At 43.3% G+C, this 22,529-nt stretch overlaps 1 protein-coding gene across 2 annotated transcripts in view; it reads right to left on the bottom strand.

Annotated features, from left to right (window-relative positions):
- The window catches only part of LRRC43 (leucine rich repeat containing 43), a 227,860-nt gene that overhangs the window by 140,379 nt on the left and 64,952 nt on the right, over positions 1 to 22,529 (bottom strand). For both annotated transcript variants that reach the window (XM_069214927.1, XM_069214928.1), the window contains exons 4-6: positions 21,079 to 21,218; positions 2,024 to 2,262; positions 585 to 763 (exon numbers count right to left, since the gene is read on the bottom strand). In XM_069214927.1, coding sequence (XP_069071028.1) covers positions 585 to 763; positions 2,024 to 2,262; positions 21,079 to 21,218 — 558 coding nt within the window. The remainder of the gene's footprint in view (positions 1 to 584; positions 764 to 2,023; positions 2,263 to 21,078; positions 21,219 to 22,529) is intronic.

Here is a 22,529-nt window from a genome sequence, read left to right as displayed (position 1 = left end):
GAGGCTGCCGGTCTTCAGACCACCGTCAAAGCGGCAGTCCGATCGCAACATTACAAACGTGGTGTTACCGCCACAGTCGGACCGCTGGCACGGCCGCTTTTCGGCCACCTGTCAGCATGGCGGTGCCGGTGGTCGCAAGCAGTGCTGCCCTGAGGACTACGACCCCTATCTCCACAGGCGTTTACACAGAGGTTTCACCGCCATGTAAAGGCTGCCAGAGACAGGGTGCTGGGGGCCCCAGTGGCCAGCCCTGTTGCACAAGTCACTGACTGTTTTGCAGACAGTGATTTGCGCGACGGGTGCTGGTGCACCTGACGCACAACAGCATTGTGGCTGGCTCTATTATGAGCTGATGTCAATGTTGTTGTGCGTTGGGCGGAAACACACTGACCCAGCGGGAAACTCATAATAGGGGCTGCGGGAGGGCTGCCGCTGGGGTTTGGCAGGCAGCCTTTTCTGCCTGCCAAACTCATATTTAGGGCCCTAGTCTTCCTTGTAGAGGACTTTATGAAGCTATCTTTATGTAAGTAACATTCCCCCAGCATGAAAACCAATATGTAACCAATGAAAACAGTGGATTTCACCTTTGTGTTCTCCATGTCCCTGTCGTCTAGTTCGCATACGAAGTTGTAAGTCACATAGTAGTTGTAGGTGGTGACAGGATACTCAAGAACATCTTCCTGTTCTGATGGTAACAGGGGATGAGGAAGCCCCTTTAGTCTTCCAATATTTACAAATACGTGGGCTGCATCGCGCATGAGGTCTGAGAAAAGAAATAAATTCCACATTATGCTCTATTTGGAATTTTTCTTCTACAATAAATAATAACACAAATAAAGCAAATAAGCAAGGATTTGCATAACATGCATATTCACTATAAGTATTCACACTGCATGAATGAATACGGATGACAGGATAGAATTTTCAAAGAAGCACTGTAATCCCAATGCCTGGCGGCATTAGAGTCCCAAGGCGGGGAGCAGAGGCTCAACAGTTCTTTTATAAATGTAACAGACCAGCAAAACCAATGTGAGAGAAGGAAGTGGATTGAAAAGAGCTAGTGTTTCTTCCTAAGCCCGGCCTAGACCTTGGAGTGGAAGTCTAGCACCAGACACAGCAGTGCTAGACTTGAAAAGGAAGTGTGGAACTGCTGGTCCTCATTATCCCAGAGTACCTGTTTACATCTATATGTCACTATATCGAGGTTAACAATATTGACCTACAAAACTATTGCTTCCACTACATGGTCAAGCTCAGTATTTGTTTTCTATTTTTGACTCCACTACTTCTTACCTTGGTAATCTAGGGGTCGATTACGACTTCGGAGACGAAAAAGGCTATCTGCCGAAGTCCCGACGGTCAGGTTGCCACCAGTGCGGCTGCCTTCCCACAGGCCCCATTAAGAGTTTCCCGCTGGGTCACCCGCCTGCTGGCCCAGGGAGAAACAGCCTACTACATTGCTGCTGACTCATAATAGAGCAGGCGGCAATTCTGTAGTGCTAGGGTGCACCAGTTGCGATGGTCACTGTCTGTACAGCAGACAGTGAACATTGCAACGGGGCTGGCCAGGGGGGACCCTGCACTGCCCATGCCAAGTGCATGGGCCGTGCAGGGGCCCCCATGGGGCCCCTGCACCCCGTCTCCGCCAGCAGTTGCATGGCGGTCCGACCACCATGAGAACGCCAGGGTCGTAATGACCCCCCTAGTGTTTAGGTTGATGGAGTGGGTGTAATATTTTGACATGTAATATATTAAAATGGTATAGTGATACCACACCACTGTTTACTGCTGAGATGTACCAGTGTTCTCCCATTAAAAATTATGAACCCCTATCAAGGCATGTGGCTACTCTCTTTTTTAAATCAAAGAAGTGCACCCACCCAGTATTTCACAGCACCTGTCCATTTAAAGCACTACCACAGTGGGTCTAGAAGGGCTTGAGAATTCCAGCTTCAGGTATGGTCACATATAATATTCGAGGCAGACTTGTGTCACAACTCTACTCAAATGCATAGAGTCTCACCTTCCCTTTCAGATAGGCCCTTGTACTGGAGCCGTCCATCTGCTGAGATCACCACATCATCCAGGACAGAGAGTTTAGGAAGGTTGTTTATGGTAAAACCATGGTACCAAGGAAGTAGAGCCAGTGGATTGCCCTGGAGCACGAGGATCCGGAGGTGCTCAAGGGTAATTATTTTGGAAATGATACAACGCAGATCAGTCAGATTATTGAAACTTAAATCCAGGGATAGAAGATTTGGCCTGGAAACAAAAGAAATATTAGGATTTGTTAGGTTGTCCAAACAAACAAAAACTCAATATGAAAATGTCCAAATAATAACCTCTACAACTCTCAGCTATTCACAAACCATTCTTCGGTTTACAGAACCATTAGAAAACCAGGTTACTGACGGCCTTTCGAAATATAACATGAATAAATGCTGCTGGTGCTAATGAGAACTTTCCCGTTGACCAGTCCTGCATGCTGGCCATCTCCCTTTGAGGATGTGTTTGTAGGGGTCTCAATTCTGGAAGACACCATGTAGGTTCAAAAAGCTAAGAGGGTAAAATGAAGTAAACTAACCAGACGAAGAGATCACACCACCTTCAATGCTCTTGGATAGCAACAAGAGGGCATTTGGTTTCACTAGTGGTGCAGTGCAATTTGTTAGACAAGAAGAAAGTTCACACTTCAACATTCTTTCTGCTTATGTTTCATGATAAGACTTAACCAAATTAAAATGCTATCATGACTCCTATTTGTAATCTTGAAGCTCTAATAAAGGGTCATTTTATTTTCAGATATACTAGAAAATATAACAGATCTGTAAATACTAAGTGATCCATAGCAACTTGTGAAAGGCAGTGACAAAACTTAGATTACCTTTCTTTCAAATCCCTCTCTTTCATATCTTTCCAGTGTATCTGTTTCAGAGCTAGAAACTATCAGATATGTGCAGCCCACCACCAATTATAACCAGCGAGAATCAGCTTTCACACTGATAGAGAAGAACTGCTGATGAGTAGCCTTGAAGGCACGCTTCACCCAACACTCTTTAGGGTTGGCATCCAATATTTAGAGGGGAAAACACTCATCAGTCATGGAACTGTCATTATATAGCATCTCAACAGTCCAGTACTTCAGTGACCAAGTTAGAAGCACTTACTATCAGCATCATGGCTCAGTGAGTCATTCTTGTTTCCCGATATCTGCTTTGGTCTACAGGTCATGAGTTTGAATTCCTGCCAGGCTAAAACAGTCTTCAATCTCTCTCAGGTGGATTAATTATTTTTTTCAGGTCAAAACAGCCTTCACTCTCTTTGAGGTCACTAAATGAATTCCTGGAATGCCAAATCAGCCTTCTTTCTCCCTGAGTTGATAAATGAATTTCTGCAAAGCCAAAACAGCTTTAACTTTCCTTGAGGTCAATGAACGAATTCTTGCAAGGATAAAATAGTCGTCACTCCCTTTGAGGTAGATAAATGGATTTCTGCAAGGTCAAAAAAGCCTTCATTCCCTTCTGTAAGGCTAAAATACTTATCTCCAACGGCGGTTCCTCCATAGGAGCAGAGGAGCATCATCCCCCCACATTGCTGTGCAGAAAGCATCAACAATAAAATGGTAATAAAATTATTTTGTTACCATTTTATATTTGATGCGTTCTGCCAGCAAATGCAGTGAGAGGGCAGGGCAGGGCCAGTGCATCAAAGGCAGCCACTTCTATTTGAAATGTGCATGTTGGTTTGGCTAGATACCTTGCAGAGGCCAAACTGACATGCGCAATTTAAACCTCCCCAGGCCGGGCTGTCTTGGACAACTGAATTGGAGAGCAGGCATAGGCCTGCAGTGCCATTTAGAGTGTGGAGCTGGCCCGCTGCAGCTGCTTAACAGCATGAAAACAGCATCTTGATTGGATGAGGGAGTTAGCTGTGGGCTTCACGCTCGGAGGACGTGCTGCAGAACAACGGGGACGTGGCATGAAAACAGCATCTTGATTGGATGAGGGAGTTAGCTGTGGGCTTCACGCTCGGAGGACGTGCTGCAGAACAACGTGGACGTGCTGCAGAACACCGAGTAAGGTAAGTGATTTTTATTTTTATTCCTATTAGTGTGTATGTGTAGTTATAGTAGTGTGTTATGTGTAGTTATAGTAGCGTGTGTGTAGTTTTTTGTGCATGTGTTTTGCACCCCCTTCAATGTAATTTGACACCAACCGCCACTGATTATCTCCCTTCGAGGTCAAAAAATGAATTCCTACAAAGCCCAAACAGCTTTCATCCTCTTCAAGGCCTATAAATGAATCCCTGCAAGGCCAAAACTCCTTTCACTCTCTTCGAGGTCAATAAATTAATTTGTGCAAGGCCAAAAAAGCCTTCAATTCCTTCAAGGTCCGTAACTAAACTCCTGAAAGGCCAAAACAGCTTTCACTTCAGTCGAGGTCAGTAAATGAATTCCTAAAAGGCCAAAACAGCCTTAACCTCTGTCGAGGTCGTCAATGTATTGCTGAAAGGCCAAAATTGCCTTCACTGTCTCGGTGGTTAATAAATTGTGGCCAATTAGGTTAATAGACCTCAATTTGTAACTGCTGTAAATAATAGCTGTTATTTATAGTGATTACTAACAACAGCAGTGCAGGATAATGTGCAGTATAAAACATTTAGGGCCTGATTCACAAAGGCCCTCTGTACACATGGGGAGGCCCACAGTCGTGCCAGGGGGCGGGGGGATGCGTTGATGTGGAACGCACTCATCGCGGGATCTCTGTACTGCATTGTCCCATTGTGGAGGTCCCGCCACGAGTGCAGGCTTGCGTCATGAATGCGCATCTGCTAGGACTGTGGGGCCTCTGCCACGAGTGCTAAGGCCCTTTCTGAATCAGGCCCTTTATCATATTTTCATTATTACAATACTATTGTGCCTTAATTGGCCCCAAAGTATGCCCCATAAGACAAACTGGTGGAAGAACCCCCCGTATATGACAGCTTGTATATTGCCCAAGGTTTCATTGTGCAGAATTACAAATATTGTGGAATTAATGGATGTTTAACCACGTTCACCCACCCATGGGAAAGGTTCTGAATGTTATTTTTATACAATTCTCCATGATGTATAGTAAAGGTAGCCAGAGTTTACATTTACATTTACCTACCCAGGATGTAGCTTTGATTCACATACCCCTGGCCACTGGGGGTCCCTAATCCCTCATCCACGGATCTTAATTCCACTCGCTGTTTGAACACAGGTTCTAAAGAGTAACATTACCTTCTAGTCACTAGAGGCTGGGTGAGCTTTCTTGAACAAGATACCTGGAGGCTCTTGTGAACCCCTCCCTTCCTTACAGCTGAGAAGTTACGACAAGCAGCATTTAAGAGTGTATACTATAAAAATACAGGGCTGCACATTTGCAATGCAGCCTGAGGAAAAACAGACAGCCAGGACTGCAGAATTCACATTTCACGCCATCAGTTTTGTGAAGTTCACAGCATCCCACAGTATTGGATCAGAGAACCTAGCAGGTAAAACTCTGCTACTAAAACTTTTCAAACTCTGCTTCATACATTACCTTTTATGCAAGATTTGTTTTTTCCACTGGAAAGTCCGTACATATTTTTACAAATATAACTCTCTTAGTTGCTAATATAGGGCAAGCGGAAAAACTTTTCTCTTAACTTAATATGTGAGTTTCCCTTTACTCTTCTGCCTTCAAGGCCAACGGAGACTGGTGAACTTTGAAAGTGGTGGGATGTAAATACCTTTCCCACATTGTATGAAGTGACTGAGGTATACATCCTCTAGGAAGAGCCAGAGCTTGACACTCATTGCCTCCTCACCCAAGAAAAAATAAAACAACCATTTGCAATGCAATGGGTCTCCCATTTGCTCGGGTTAGAGCTATTAGCGTTGTAAACTCTTAACAGGACTTTTCTTGCCACATAAATTGATAATGAAAAGTAAAACAGTTTCCCATAAGCGAGTCGATTCAAAGAGCCACGGTCACCATGAGCATAAGCATGAAGAAGACAGACAAAAGGAAAAATACGTTTGGTCGCAGTGAAACGTATAGGCAAAAGTGCAATTAGCCATGAAACAGGGTTAATGTCCAAGGCGGTAACCAAACTGCTCCAAAGAGGGACAAACGTAAAGTGTTTACCAATAATTACAAAGAATTTTTAAAGGGCAAGCCTGTGTATGAGCGATAATGATGTGGTTAAAAGCCCAAATAGATAACAACATGTCGGAAAAGGAACGCTTGCGCACTGCTATGCTCGACCTAAATACAACCTATTGGTAAACTGCATAGGCTAATTTTCACACAAGTTGGGTAACGATCCAGAGACTTTAAGAGACACTAATAACATATTTCTATACTTTTGTGGTGTGTCAGACATGCCTTATTTACTACAGGAATGGTGGTACTCTCCAAACAACCTTGAAATAATACTGGCAAAAGTGCCCCTAATAGCTGGCTAAATATAAATATGTGTTATAAAAGCAGTTAAAAGAATCTGTCTATGAAGGCCATATGGTATATTATTTTTCAGGATATGCATAGCATCTTTTTGCATTTCATTTGAAATCCACTTTTCAAAGTAGATTTTTAGCCGTATGCTATTTCTGAGCCATAAATGTCAGGGGTAGCATGAAAAAAATCGCAGGTTACGTAGGTCTTACAATTACAGGACATTTAGGGGGTCATTCTGACCCCGGCGGCCAGGGTTGGCGGGAGCACCGCCAACAGGCTGGCGGTGCCCCGCAGGGCATTCTGACCGCGGCGGTTTGGCCGCGGTCAGATGCGGAAAACCGGCGGTCTCCCGCCGGTTTTCCGCTGCCCTTTAGAATCCTGAGCTGCGCCGCCATGGGGATTCTGACAGCCCATACCGCCATTCTGTTCCTGGCGGTTCTCCCGCCAGGAACAGGATGGCAGTATGGGTTGTCGTGGGGACCCTGGGGGCCCCTGCAGTGCCCATGCCAATGGCATGGGCACTGCAGGGGCCCCCGTAAGAGGGCCCCACTTTGTATTTCAGTGTCTGCTTTGCAGACACTGAAATACGCGACGGGTGCCACTGCACCCGTCGCACCTTCCCACTCCGCCGGCTCAATTCTGAGCCAGCGTCCTCGTGGGAAGGCTCTTTTGCACTGGGCTGGCGGGCGGCCTTTTGGCGGCCGCCCGCCAGCCCAGTGCAAAAGCCAGAATCACTGCAGCGGTCTTATGACCGCGGAGCGGTGTTCTGGAGGGGGGAACTCTGGCGGGCGGCCTCCGCCGCCCGTCAGGGTTAGAATCACCCCCTTAATCTTTCAGGCTCAAACAGCAATGCTACTGCTCAATTAGATCAAATCAGATAGCAAACACATTATACCTGTCCAGATGCCTAAGGCCAGACAGAAGTAAAGGTAATGTCAGAAAAACTTTATCAATGTATATGATAAAGATCTTCCATAAGCCATGAAATAAAAACCACCGCAGGAAATGCCCCCGGATTCCAAGGAACCAATATTAGCAATATGTCCCCTGAACTCAGAGAGGTTTATTACTCAAATATCAGTTTTAAATATATTCCACAAAGGCATTCATTTTGTTTGAAACCTGTTTACCAGTTGATGAAAGAAGAGACATTTCAACATGAACTATAACATTTTAATTTTGGGTAAATAAGTCCAACTCCGACAATCAGAACCATGGTATTTCCATGATGAAACTGTATTTTTGGGCTGAAATACTAGATTTTTATCATAGTAAGGAAAATGTCACTTACCCAGTGTACATCTGTTCGTGGCATGAGTCGCTGCAGATTCACATGCTGTGCACAGTCCGCCGTCTGGTGTTGGGCTCGGAGTGTTACAAGTTGTTTTTCTTCGAAGAAGTCTTTTCGAGTCACGAGACCGAGGGACTCCTCCCCTTTCGGTTCCATTGCGCATGGGCGTCGACTCCATCTTAGATTGTTTTTGCCTTTAATGTGTATCTATCGTCATCAAATACCATTGATTTTCACCATATGGCAAAATGTTTCACCGCCATAATTGCAGGCAAAGCCATAATTATGTCAAGGAAACAATAATTCAAAGATGTCTATAGTTATGCCATGAAAAGCCAAATCTTTATCAATCATGGCCAGGGTACAAGAAAGATGGGTCGCTAGTATGTTAGGGATAGGCAGAATCTTTGCAGGAATGCCTGCAATATGGCAAAGACGAGCCATTAAAACACCCTTGATAGCAAGAATATCTTTGGTAATCGGAGGAAATATGTCACTGATTGGCAATTGCTATGCAGGAACAGCCAGTATGTCCTCAAGAATACCCTACAAAATCCCTTTTGTGCCATCATGTCAGGTTTGGTCAGCAGGTGCCCAGGAATGCCCAGAAATATGTCACAGATGGGCAATCATGTCATAGCCGAAAGTACCCCAGGTATACTCAGAAATAACACTGATTGATCATCATGTCAGAGTTAGCCAGCATGGAACCAATAGTGTGTAGAAATTTCATAGACAGGCTAACCTTAAGGTCAGACAGCATATCCTTCAGATACCCACAATACTTAAGGGATGGGACCTATTATCATGGGTAAACCCTTCGGCTACGACCAAATAATACACTAATAATAATACTCTAATATCTTAGCTTTCTCCATGAAGGAATCCTATTCCAGACGTGAACCCAAACAATGACATTGTACAAACCTGTCGAGATAAAACCTGGAAAATAATGCAAAATTCTATGTTCCACAACAATGGTGGGATGCAAACACAGAAATGGAAAACACAATGGTTAAGCTGCCTTAAACCATTGCGCTCTTCCTCTTTTATCTACTGTCAGATGCCTTTGCTGCACATTTCCACGCCTTCTCTCCTTGAAGTGGGAGATAGGACAGGTTGACGTTGAGAGAGATGCAGCAGTGAGTGGTGCCCTTGCTCTCTGTTGGTGTCTTTGTAGGTGTATCTGGTTATTGCAGTGGAATTTTGTGATTGTCTGCTAAGAGTTTGATAACTGAAAAGAGAGCTAATAAGTAAAACTATGTTAAAAGCATATGTTAATCTACTGTGCTGCGAGTGTGCCTGAGCTCGAACATGGCCAGTGACTTTTGGGAAGCTCCGGAAGGGCTCATCCATACCTGTCAGAGCTTGAAACAAAAAGGACGAGTAATGGAGAACAGATATTTGGCCACATTTTAAGGAATGCAGCGATTCTGAAACTTGTGCTGAAGCAAAGCCCGCCCGGCCTCAAAGGCTCTGCTAAACACAAGAGTGCATAGGGCCAGATGGCTACCCTGGAGTCCAGTGGAATACCAAACTGGGTGGTGGTCCCTTACCAGCACCTATGGTGAAGTGTGGCTTGCGCTGGAGCTAGAAATTCCCTGGAGGTGGTAGTCAGTACTGACTGCGGACGGGAGTGGACCATTCTTGGACCCCGATGGAGCCAGGGAGTCCAGCAGATCATATCAGATCATATCAGTGGAGGGTACAGAGTGGGTCTATGGCACCACAATCTGAGTTGTCCACTGCACCTACTAAGCCAGAGGTGGAAGGGGACTCAAGGTGCATGGGAGCACAAGAGGAAGGGGAAACAAAAAAGAATGCTCCATATGCTCAGACATGGAGGATGTCGAGAACACCAGTAGACTGTTCATAATGACTCAAAACAGCTGAAGGAAAAGGAGGCTCCAGTCTAACAATGCCATTAAGGGAAAACAGTGTGCAACCTGCTCCTTGAAAACTAAGGTCAGCCCATATTTTTCTGGTTCAAAAATTTGACTAGGCAGGGGCTGTAGCAATATCAGAGGACAATGAATTGCAGCATGAGATGAGAGAGCTATGTAGGTTGTGAGGCAGCAAGGAGGTTGAAACTGAGCCCCAGAGTAAAGTGTGACTACAACCATACAACCACTGAGGAGAGTAAAGGAGAAGTAGCATGGGCCCATCATGCTTAACTATCATCCAGAGCCAACAACATGCAGCAAAGAGGTATTTTTACTTAATGTCCTGATGGGGCCAGAAGTGTCCTCTGAGAAGACAACAAACGATGATGGATGCAATACATGCAATAGTCCTACCAAATGTCAGTCGCTCGGGGTGATTGTTTTCTTCCCACTGCACTGCTCCAGACAGGAGCAATCATATGAAAATCAATCTTGCCAGTGTGTGCGGCATATTTATGTGAAAGCCGGTAAGAAAGGTGACAAGCCTACTTCTCAATTAACTTATATTTCACCTCATGGCATATTAACACATTGATTTCGACATACACTAATACACTATGTATGACAAGAGGTTACTAAACAATCTAGCATTTGCTACTAGACTACATTATTTTCAAAGTACAAAGCATCTTAATTATTTTAATAACAAAATAAGTATCTTGGATTTTTTAAGTTTTCAAGGAATGTTAGAAATGGGGTCTATAGTTGACAGTGGTTTACACCCTGTTCAAGTAGGGACCCTTACTCTGGTCGGGATAAGGGAGTCACACAGCTAAGATAACTCCTGCTCACCCCCAGCGCAGGGCAGGTGATGTGTGGATTCCTTCCTCGCAGATGAGATGATGCATCAGTTCTGGCAGGGGAGGTGATGCTTTGATTCTTTCCTTGCAGGAAAGGCGATGCGTTGATTTCCACTCAGTTTCCATTCCTTACTGCGGTGCAGGGTTGATGAAAGATTGACACCCAGGGATGATGCATGGAAATTCCAGACACACTGTGTTGATGGAACCACTCTTAAAACAGGCACTGCATCGATTCTGCAGGCGTTGCGTAGATTGTTCATCAGCGGGACAGGTGCTCTGTTGATTCTGCAACCGTTGTGTCGATTTTCTCCTTCAGATCACCAGCTTGCACTTTCAAGGGCACAGGGACTGGAGTTGGCACCACTTGGCAAGTCAGTACTCTCAGCAGAAGAGTCCAGGCGGTAGCAGACGAAGTCTTTGATGTCCCTGAGACTTCTTAACAGGGGGTAAGCTCAGTTTAAGGCCTTGGGAGAACCTTGGAAAGCAGGGTGTAGAAAGACAAATCCAGTCCTTTCACTCCCAGGACAGAAGCAGCAAGCAGCAGGCCAGCACAACAAAGCTACAGGCAGAGTTAGCTGTTACTCCTACAGCATTCAGCTCTTCTTCCTTGCAGAATTTCCTCAGTTCAGTAGTGTTCTAGATATGTGGTGTCAGAGGTCCAGTGCTTGTACCTTTTTCTGTCTTTGAAGTAGACAAACTTCAACGAGAAGACTTTGTAGTGCACAAAACCCTTAACTTCCCTGACCTGGCCCCAGATACCCTCTAGGGCAGTGGTCTAACAACTTTTTAATGCTGCGCCCCCCCAGTTGAAAAATAAAAATCATTGGTCCCCCCCTCAGAATTTTTTCACAATTATTTTATAAAGGTGTCAATGTTTAAATATGTCTAGACCTATTTAAACATTGCAGTTAAGTACTGCTACCTTTTAAAAAATGCAGTGACATGCTTCTGCTTAAAACAATGGCCTGTTATCTGTAGAATGCTTCTTTTGGTCAGAGTCTGGTGCCCCCCCCCCCCGGGACCACTTGAGGCCCCCTGGGGGGGCCCGCCCCACAGTTTGAAGACCTCTGCTCTAGGGGGTTAGAGACTGCTTTGCATGAGGACAGACACAGCCCTATTGAGGTGTGTCAGCTCCTCCCACCACTCTATCTCAGGAAGATCTATCAGGATATACAGGGCACAGTTAAGCTCCTTTTGTGTGACTGTCTAGAGTGAATACACAAACTGTCATCCTGACCCAGATGTGTATTCAGCAGACAGGCAGAGGCACAGAATGGTTAAACAAGAAAAGGCCCACTTTCTAAATGCATTTTTAATCTTACAGTTCAAATACCAACTTCACCAAAAGATGTATTTTTAAATTGTGAGTTCAGAGACCCCAGACTCCATAGCTCTATCTGCTCCTAATGGGAGACTACACTTCAAATATATTTGAAGACAATCCCCATGTTACCTATGGGAGAGATAGGCCCTGCAATAGTGAAAGCTGAATTTAGCAGAATTTCACTATCAGGACATGCAAAACACCAGTACATGTCCTACCTTTTAAATACACTGCACCCTACCCATGGGCCTGCATTGGGCCTATCTTAGAGGTGACCTACGTTTAGTAAAAGGGAAGGTTTGGGCCTGACAAGTGGGTGCACTTGCTAGGTCGAACTGGAAGTTTAAAACTGCACACTCAGACACTGCAGTGGCAGGTCTGAGACATATTTACAGGGCTACTCGTAGGTGGCACAATCTGTGCTCCAGGCTCACTAGTAGCATTTGATTCACAGGCTCTGCACATTACTAGGAAGTTACTAGTAAATCAAATATGCCAATCATGGATAAACCAATCACCAATAGAATATAGAGAGGGAGCACTTGCACTTTAGCACTGGTCAGCAAAACGTTTGGTGATAACCCTGCAAACGGGCCATTTCAAACAATAACAACTAGTCCATTAACCAAAAACAAAATAATTGAGCAATCGTCTTTGCAAGATTTGATTTTACAAAACATTTTAACTCTGGAAACCAAAAAACTAAAGCTGATGTCTTGATTAAATTCACCGTCAACTAGATGTTGCCGTGGGATTCGAACAGTAGGAGGTGTAGTAACAAGCCTCCACGGATAAGGCAGCTACTATGGAAATAGACCCCAAAACCATGCTCAATATGATACTTGATGAGATTAGAGATATGCAAATAGACACCAAAACCATGCTCACTATGATACTTGATGAGATTAGAGATATTAAAGCATCACAGGTTGTCGAAGAGGCTGCTTTGCATGCGAGGCTCGCAAAAATCAAGGAGGCAATGTCCCAGTTTCCGGAAAGGCTTAAGGAGGCAGAGGCTAGAGTGTTGCAATTGGAAGACCAATTTTCATCATTTCAATAGCATATTACCCATCTTATAAAGCAGAATTTGTCTCTTAATTTAAGCTGGAGGAGCTGGAAAGTCACTCTTGATGTTCTAACCTGAGTATTGTGGGCATCCCAAAGGGCTGTGAGGGTCAGTAGCTCCCCAGTGGGTCAATTCTTTCATTAGATCCCATGTTGTTCCTGGTTATTCTGGGGATCTATGGATAACACTGGCCCATCGTGTGCCAGCCCAACATCCTCCTAGCGTGAAGTTCCTGCGCACAGACTTGGTGAACTTCATGGACTATCGGATCAAAGAAAAGGTGTTGACTGAGGCTATTAAGCGTAAACAGTTCTCCACACTAGAGATCCCCCAATGCCGCATTTTTTCTGATATGACCAACACAGCGGCTCGCAGAAGGAGAGATTTTTTTAAACCGTTGCACGTATTTAAGGCCCAGGGCTTGCAAGCTTCAATTGTCAAACAATCTAAATTGAAAGTTCTGGCTGGGGGAAAAATGTCATCTTTTTATTAATAGTGAGAAGACAAAGCAGCTGCTGCATGAGGTTTCTAATACACCTAATCTGACCTAAATTGACCTGCGGGTAACTATAGAAGGCAACTAGAGGACGTAGCTCTAAACGCCTTGAATAAAACTAAAAAACAACTTAAACCAAAAACTAAAAAGGTTCTAGATACAATTAAGCACAATTTCGCTTTATTAAATCCTTGGAGGCAGGACCATCTTGTTTTTTTCGCAATATATGTGTTTCTCACAACTATATCATTCCTCTTCCCGCTGTATTGCGAGGTTAGGATCTGATATTTGGCCCAATTCTTTTTCCGATCACTCTGTGGTCTCTATCACGTTTATGATTGAGACACCAAGGAATGAGCATTGCAGGTGGCAGCTGGAATGGTCGCTGCTATCTCATGAGGCACGGCTTGTAGACATGTGTCAGTTTATTCAGGATTTTTTTTTTTTTTTTATATCAGGGCATAGCCTCAATTTTCTATGTGTGGGAGGCTTTAAAAGCTACAGCAAGGAGGCATATAATTGTCCACCAAGCTTGGCAATGCAAGAATCGCAAAGAACATATTGCCTTGCTTTAAGCAGCTGTAGATTTGGCATTACGACCCAATGGAAGGATACGAGGGTGAATCTCTACATATGTTAATCTTACAAAAGCCAACCAAGAGCTGCAGGACTTTTTTAGCCCAGAGGAAATTCATAGTTCAAGGGCTTATCAACAGAGACTGTATGAAGACAGCCAGCAAATTGGTAGAATCGTGGCTGGTCTACCCGGGTTTGGATAGACACTTCTCAGGTTAGGGAATTATTCAACTTGTCTACGGCTTAATAGTTTCTAGAAAAGATAAAGTCTCTGAAATGTTCCTGCAGCACTTTAAAGCCCTGTATGAGTCTAATTATCAGACTATGCAGCTCCAGCTATTAGATTTTTTTCACTCGATCTGTCTCTCACACTTGTCAAGCACTCAGGCTGAAAAGCTCATTTCCACTATATCTATTAGGGAAGTCCAGGAAGCCCTTGCTTCCATGCCAAATGTGAAGGCGGCTGGCAACGATGGCTTCCCAACTGAATTTTTCAAAATCTTTACTAAGGATTTTCTACCTTTCTTGACTGATTTGTAAAATAAAATTGTAGAAGGTGGAGAGATAGTCCATTCATTTAAGGAATCCACGATAGTACGCTTTTTAAAGAAAGGTAAGAACCCTTGTGTTGTAAATTCATATCATCCTATTAGTTTACTTAACAGGGATTATAAATTATTTCTGAAGGTATGGGCTATTCGTATTATCCTCTTGGCTCAAGCTCTGATCTAAAGGGATCAGACTGATTTTGTGGCTGGCCGGCTGATGGCTGCAAACATAGTTTTTTGTTTAGTTCAATCATTAGACGATTTCCCAGCTAATCATGTTAAAGCGATGGTCATAGTGATCGATGCTGAGAAAGCCTTTGATCTGGTGAATTGACATGCTCTTTTTTTCTCTCTTGGGAAATTTGGCTTTCTGCTTCAAGTTATTAATATGCTCACGCAACTATTCCAAGCTGCCCACGCTAAGGTAATGATTAATTCTCAGTTGATATTAATAGCGTGACTCGGCAGGGATGTCCCCTTTCCCCTATTTTATTTACTTTGTTTTCTGGGACTTCTCACAGTCAGGTTCAGGGCCAATTTGTCTATTGAGGCACTTATTGCCGGAATGCCAAAATTAAAAATGTTCGCTGATAGTGTTATTCTTTATTTGAAGTCTGGCAATGCGAATGTCCAGAGAGCTTTGGATGTATTGGAACAGTTTCAAGAAATCAGAGGTTGTAAAATTAATTCACAAAAAACAGAGCTGCTTCTTTTTAATTCCTCCATTAGCAGTCTTCCTTCTTCACTCCAGCAAAAAACTCAGTCTCAAACCCCCATCTGTTACCTTGAGATTTATGTGACTAACAACTTCACTCAGTTGTTTCAATTAAACTATGTCCATATGCTTCATAAAATAAAGGGCCTTTTACATTGATGGACACTTCTCCCATTGACCTTGATAGGCAGGGTGGCCCTTATCAAAATGTCTATTCTCCCACTATCACAGTTTTTATTTTCTAATATTCCCATTAAAATTAATAGGAGATATTTTAGTGATTTGGATACTATGTTTCAACAGCTAGGGCCTGATTACGACCGTGGTAGAGGGGAGAACATATTCACCGTACTACAAGTTCCAGGATATAATGGAACTTGTAATTCGGCGGGTGGGACATCCGTCACGTTTGTTATGGAGTAATCCCCTCCACCACGGTCGTAATCAGGTCCTTAATGTAGAGTCGTAAAACACCCAGGGTGAAGTATTCATTACTTCAGCTTGAGACTGCACTGGGTGGGTTGGCCCTCCCTCATATGCAGACGTACTATGAGGCAGCTCTTTTAGATTTCCTGATCATATCATTGGTCGAGGAAGCAACCTTTGATAAAATGATGCATCGATTCAGGGCTGCCAAGCAAGTACACTGGTACAAAAAAAATTGTCAATTGCATTTTCAGCAGTCCCCTCGTTGATTCTACAATTTTGACATACAGACCGCATCCCCCTCTATGAAGACTGGTTCAAAAAAAGGTGTAAAACAAGAAAATTTGAGGAGGCACTTGCCAGGAGGGTGAGGAGTCTGAAGGGATTTCTGTCTATATGGCACCCCTTCCATTTTTTATAATCTCTGCAGGCAGTATTTTTTAAATTCGGGATACTGGAGCGGTATGGGAACAGCAATATTTAAAGTCTTATAGTTTTTTTCTTTTCATTCTGTCCCCACTTTAGCACAGGCTCACTTTAGTAGCGTAGAGATAGAATCCTTCGGGTCCTGTAGTGGTTACGTAATCTTTCTAGATTTCAGAATCACTAAGCAACTTGTTTTGTTTGGTAAGGCTTGGAGAGTCTCTGGGATCCTCTGGCTTTGGTGTCAGTAGGTCTATGTTCTTGGCATTTTAGTACCTGTTTATTATCTATTCAAGTATTTGTTTACATAAGCACATGCTCACTTTAGTATTTACTCATTTTACTTAATGTTGGATTCCGAGTAGTACCTTCCTACTGTTTCAATGCCATTAGGTTTATGCTATTTGTAGGATAGTAGCATTTTAGTACCAGCCGTTCGAACACTCACGCATTTTATGTAATTTCTTGTATATGTACGAGTTCACTTTAGCACTTATTCACTTTACTCAATTCTGGGATTACGAGATGCATTTTTTATTGTTAAAAATATACATTGCACTGAAGTAATTTGTTAATGCTAAAATCTGACCAGAGTTTTTGGAATGTTCTGGAGTGCTCATAGCATTCTGGTTCTACATTCACGTATTCACTTTACTCAATTCTGGGATTATGAGATGCATTAGTTTCGTCATAAATATACGTTGCGCGGAAATAATTTGTCAATGGTAAAATCTGATCGTAGTTTTGGAATGTTTGGGAGTGTTTAAAGCAAATCTGGCTCTGTGCTTTGGCCAATGCATATCATATCTGCTCAATAAAAATATAATTAAAAAAAAACTAGATGCTGAAGATACATGCAATGCCCAATACTCACAGGGAAGCTATCGTCTTCTACTTATAAGAGAAAATTGTTCAAATTAGATTAAAAAAATATGTTGGTACTCAGACTACGAAAGACATCAATCTTTGTAGAAATATGATGAGCAATTATTGTTTTAAGTTGTATTCTGGATCTCTGATGTACTACAGCAACAACTGCATCATCTGTGGTATCATGGGCAACCTGTATCAGGTCATCTAGGTATTTAATAAAACACTGGAAGTAATGAAACAATAAGCATGTTGGATAGGTACGAAGTTAGTTGTGGAAGATTAAGCTCTTGGCTGTGAAATTTCAGATCATCACCAAGCAGTTTCCTGATTACTCTGTGTGCTTTGAGTACTGCTGTGTCCTTGGTCGACCATTCCAATTGACTCTGCAAGACAATGACCACCCTATTGAAGACTCATAGTAAAATGAAGGATAATATATTCTTTATCAAAGATGTTCCATATTGTATCTGTGCAGAATTTGCATAGAGCACTTCAGTCATCCAAAGCCTAATACACTTAGGGTGCTGTGGTTGCCTACAGTTGTAAAATTAGACCATGAATCGGAGTTTCAGATTTGGATTTGACATCTCAACTAATTATCATCCTTAAGGTGATGGTCATAAATAGAACGGAACGACCAGTTACTGACTAATATTTTTGATATTACTATTCCTTTACAAATGACAGGAAGCGTGGAAATTCTGCCAGTATCTAAATTTGCACACAATATGTGAATAACACTGCGGATAAAGATTGAAGAGATGCACCAGTATATTCCCCTGGTATTTTACTATTGCTATTTAATATGAATATTATAGTATAAAAGGTTCCTTGCATGTTCACACCTTTTTTCTTTTACCTGAATTTATCTTAAAAAATAATCAAACTAGGAGGTATGATGTTTTCCAGTCATAGGGATGGATGCTCAAAAGACTAGGACTGGGAGCCTCACGGTGGCGGTCGGACCGCCGCACTCCAGGTGGTCCAACTGCCAAATTACGACTTTGACACCATCTGAAGACCACCTTCCAAGCCAGGAACATCATTCCCGACGTGGCGAGAGCGGTCGGGGTTGTACTTAGCGAGGGCGGCGCTGAACTCAGCGCTGCCTGGGTAACTACAAACCCGCTTTCCGCCAGCCTTTTCATGGCGGACACCCCACCATGAAAAGGATGGCAGAAAACCAGTGCTTGGGGCCTCAGGGGGCCCCCCTGCCCAGCACCCTCAGAATGCACAATATTTGCTTTGCAGACAGTACGCATTCCAATAGTGCTGGAGTGCTAGGATATTGGCCTTAGCTCTCTTTTTTTTATAACATATTTTATTGTTTTCAAGGCACGTCATACAGTACTATTCGTTAGCATTAATCCAATAGCATTTGTGATAAAATACAACACATATTGTTATACATTAGCATTGGTGTCATACGTTTCGTAGATGTGCATTATTGTTAGCTAACACGTTATATAATCTCCTGACACCAATTGTAATCTTTACGTCTGTGTGATTTCTGAACATTTAACATTACTAATCAACTTTTACTACTAACTAGACATCTTCGCTATATGTTGTAGGGGCCTTCTGCTTCTATACCATGCGTTATCACCTTCTGTATTTGCCTCCTTGCATGCACAACATCTATACTATTGGGAGATTTAGCCATTTCTATTGTATATGTTAGGTGATCTATTATTTAAAGGTCATTTCAGTTTTTGATGATTTAGTGGCATTCGTCATCTTGACTATTTTCTTTACTCAGTGTCGCAAAGGTGTCTACCAGCTCATCCCATTCTTGGGCTATGGGAAAACTTCTAACTCCGGCACTCTCCTCCTGTCTAAGGGCGGCACCTTCCGCTTTTCCCCATTCTGTCACCTCTGTACTCCATTGTGTCACTGTGGGTGCTATTGTGGCTTTCCAGCGTCTTCTCAGCAGATGCTTTGCTAGTATAAGTGCTAGGTTTATCAGTCTTGGAAACACTTTCCTTCTTTTGGAGCGCAGGAGCATACCAAGCATACACACTTCTACTGTACAGCATATGGCGTTTCCTGCTAGTTTGTTAAATAATGTGGTTATTCTCATCCAGTATTCGGTTATGCCTGGACAGCTCCAAAGCATATGTAAGAGCCCTGCTTCTTCCATCTTGCATCTGGGACATGCCGAAGCCACTTCTGGATATAGTATATGTAACTTGTGTGGAGTGAGATACGCTCTGTGTAGTATGGCATATTGGGTAAACTTAAATCTCGTATTATGTGATATTTGATTAGGATATTTTAGTATGGTAGCCCATTCCTCATCAGATAGCTCTCTCTCTATGTCTGTTTCCCATTTAATTTTGAGCGCCGTCAGGGGCTGTGACAAGTGGGTTCTCAGTCCCTTGTAGAGCCATTTTATCAAGTGTTTACCTTGACCTATAACGTGTATAGTATGTACAAGGGCATGCGTGGGAGGTTCTATGCTATCCGGGGCCCAGTACTTTTTAACATAATGTGTGATATTAGCGTGTAGGAGGAAGTGCGATGATGACAGGGTATGTTCATGCATATAATCGGCATGTGTAAGCAAGCGTTGGTCTTTAAACAGTGAACCAACGGTGTCTATGCCCCCCTGTGTCCAGCTTTGTAGTTGTGTGCAGGTTAAAATGCCCACATTTACTGGTAGGCCCAACAGCGGTATATTAGGAGAGTAAGGGATTGCATTAGATGTGTATCGGAGCGACAATTTCCAATATTGCAGGGCTATTTTTAATAAAAGTAGGGTGTGCTCTGGGGTTGGGGCTCCGGGGCATAACAAAGAATGTATGTTGCCTCTATCCAGCATATGTTCGTTAAATTCTATTTCTTGCAAATTTCAGCCGACCAGCCAGTACGCCAGCCATTGAAGTTGACTTGCCACACAGTAGGCCTTAAAGTCTGGTGCACCCATGCCTCCTTGGTCCACAGGCATCTGTAGCTTGGCCAAGCTTATTCGAAGCCTCCCTTTCCCCCATATAAGTTCCAGTAACATACAGTGAAGTGCTTTGCAGTAAGTTTCTGGTACCTTCACCAGTAAGTTTGTAAACTAGTATAAGAGGCGGGGCAGCATTACCATCTTGGCCAATGCTAGTCTACCTGCGATCTAAATTGGTAATGTTATCCAGAACTGGATCTGCGGCTTAAGTGCGGTCATGGCTCTTTTTAAGTTACCCTCTAGTAGATCTGTCGGGGTACGATACACCTGGATACCAAGGTACCGGAATGTATCTGCCACCACTTGTAACTGCCGATCACCAAATGGTATTGTAGTACCTCTATCCAATCCATAGAAGGAGAATGCTATAGATTTATCAAAGTTTATGGCCAATCCGGACAATGGTGTGAACTTCTGGAATATACGCACAACTGTAGCAGGGTTTTGTCCGAGATCTTTTATATATAATATAATGTGGTAGGCATATAGTGAAACTACATGTTTCGTATTTTCTATGTCAATTCCCCATGATCTACCATCTTGTCTCAACATCTGCGTTAGGGGTTCTATCGCTAGGACAAACAGCAAAGGGGATAAAGGACAGCCCTGTCTAGTACCCCTATACACGCTGTAGGAATCTGAAATATATTGCCCTGTGCGCGCTCTAGCGGTCAGTGCCGCATACAAGAGGTGTATCCGCTGTATATAGGCCAGAGGGGCCCGGAACTTCTCCAGGACCATTAACATGTAGTCCCAATTTAAGGAGTCAAAAGCTTGGCGTAGATCTAATGAGAGACATCCCACTCGTGAGAACCTCCCTGCAGCTGCGTCCATCACATGATACAATCTTCGGATATTGAGGCCTTGGCTCCCTTAAATGAGCCGACGCCAATATCCTAGAAATGTTCCTGCCAGTCAGCCCGGCGGGAATGCGTATTACAATGTTCCAGCTGGTCAGCCTGGCGAGAACATTGTAATATGCTCGGGGGGGGTAGACACCACTGGTATGATGGTGACGTCCTCCCCACGGCTATGGCGGTCCGCTTTTAGGACCACCAAAGTCGTAATGAGGTCCTTTGTATTTGCAAAGTCATGACAATTTCTGTAAAACCTGAATTTGCAATTCACATAATGTAATTAGGATTCACAGGGGTCATTAACAGTAAATAAAACAATTTACCAGTAATGTCCAGTAAGATACTTGCTTTCTGATGGGCAGAAAAGTCGGTTATATCCAAGCCCTAAGTGCTGTATTTTATTTGGAGGCTTACAACACAGACCCGACAAGCTGTCAATTTCATTGGCACAGAGTTCCAAGACCTGGAAGAGAGAAAGTGAAAGTGAAAGTGAAAGACAACCACGTCGTAATAAATTTCAAACAAACTCACACTTTATTTGGCCACTCGTTTTCTAGAAAATGACCACACCCTGCTGATGAATGTGTGGGAGGGTGGCTTACAAAAATAATACCTGAAATAAAATAACCTATTCAAAATTTGTTTTCACAAAAAAACTTGTCATCAAAGTAGTGCCCTAAAATCTAGGCTCCTAAGAAATAGCATGCACAGTCTACAGTATTTACAGATAACCATGAAGAACACCACTTAAAAATAAACTTATAATATAGTTTTTGGGGAGAGTCTTTAATACCATGTTCAGTGAACAATTCGAGTTTGAACTTCGGATAAGGAGTTTACTTTAGAAACACCCAAATCCATCTTCCATCATAAATACTTTTTTTCTGTAAAGTATAGAGAGATGCAATGGACATTGTGATAAATGCAGCTAAACCCATGATATATAAAAGCAGATTCTTAATCCTTGTCCAAAGCAGCATCTACTAGTAGTGCTTCCGAACGTTCCACATGCAAAATGCCTACTTCCAGGGCACAACACAAATGCTCACTTGTCGCAGAGTATTGATGCACACTACAATCAAGTCCATCAGGAGACCATATCTCCTTGTAACTTCAACCGAAACTAAGGATTCATGAAGGTTTTAGTTATATGACCCAAAGTTCCTAGACCAAAATATTCAACATTACTAAGCAAGTGTGGTATTGATTAAGCCAGCCTCGTCTGTTTTATTTGACAATATATCGACCCTACCACGGCTCGAGCATGACCCAAGTTCAAAAAGTAAAGTCAAAAATGTTTATTGTAATTTAAAGCATTACACTATAAAAACAATATTATCAGCTATTAATACAGAATCCAAAATCGTGTTATACCGTGGGGCACCGGAGAGCCTGGTCGCAAAATGGCAGCCTTTTGAGAAGGCTATGCTGGCTGAGACGGTAATCCGAAGGCGATCCGCCCAAAACGCTGCTGAACTGCCCAACCTGAGGGCACGGTTGCTGTCCATGATTTGGGGCACCGGCCCAGAACCCAATAGTTTTTGTTGGAGAATGGAGGATCAGTGAAGACACCAGCAGCCCGCGATGCTTGCTGCATTCGGTGGCCTGGAAGCTCTTGGAGACCGCCCGTGCTGGGCAGTGGCGTAACAAAACGTAAAGTGCCCCCCCACCCCCCCCCCCCCTGCTAGTATGTGTAGAGGTCCCCCTTCCCCCTTGATCCAGTCACGGGGCTGCCACCCGATCGCAGTGTACTGTGCTAGGGGGCCCCCTGGAG

This window comes from Pleurodeles waltl, chromosome 11 (assembly GCF_031143425.1).
Source record: "Pleurodeles waltl isolate 20211129_DDA chromosome 11, aPleWal1.hap1.20221129, whole genome shotgun sequence".
NCBI classification, from domain to species: Eukaryota; Metazoa; Chordata; class Amphibia; order Caudata; family Salamandridae; genus Pleurodeles; species Pleurodeles waltl.
This window is presented reverse-complemented; position numbering and strand designations above follow the sequence as displayed.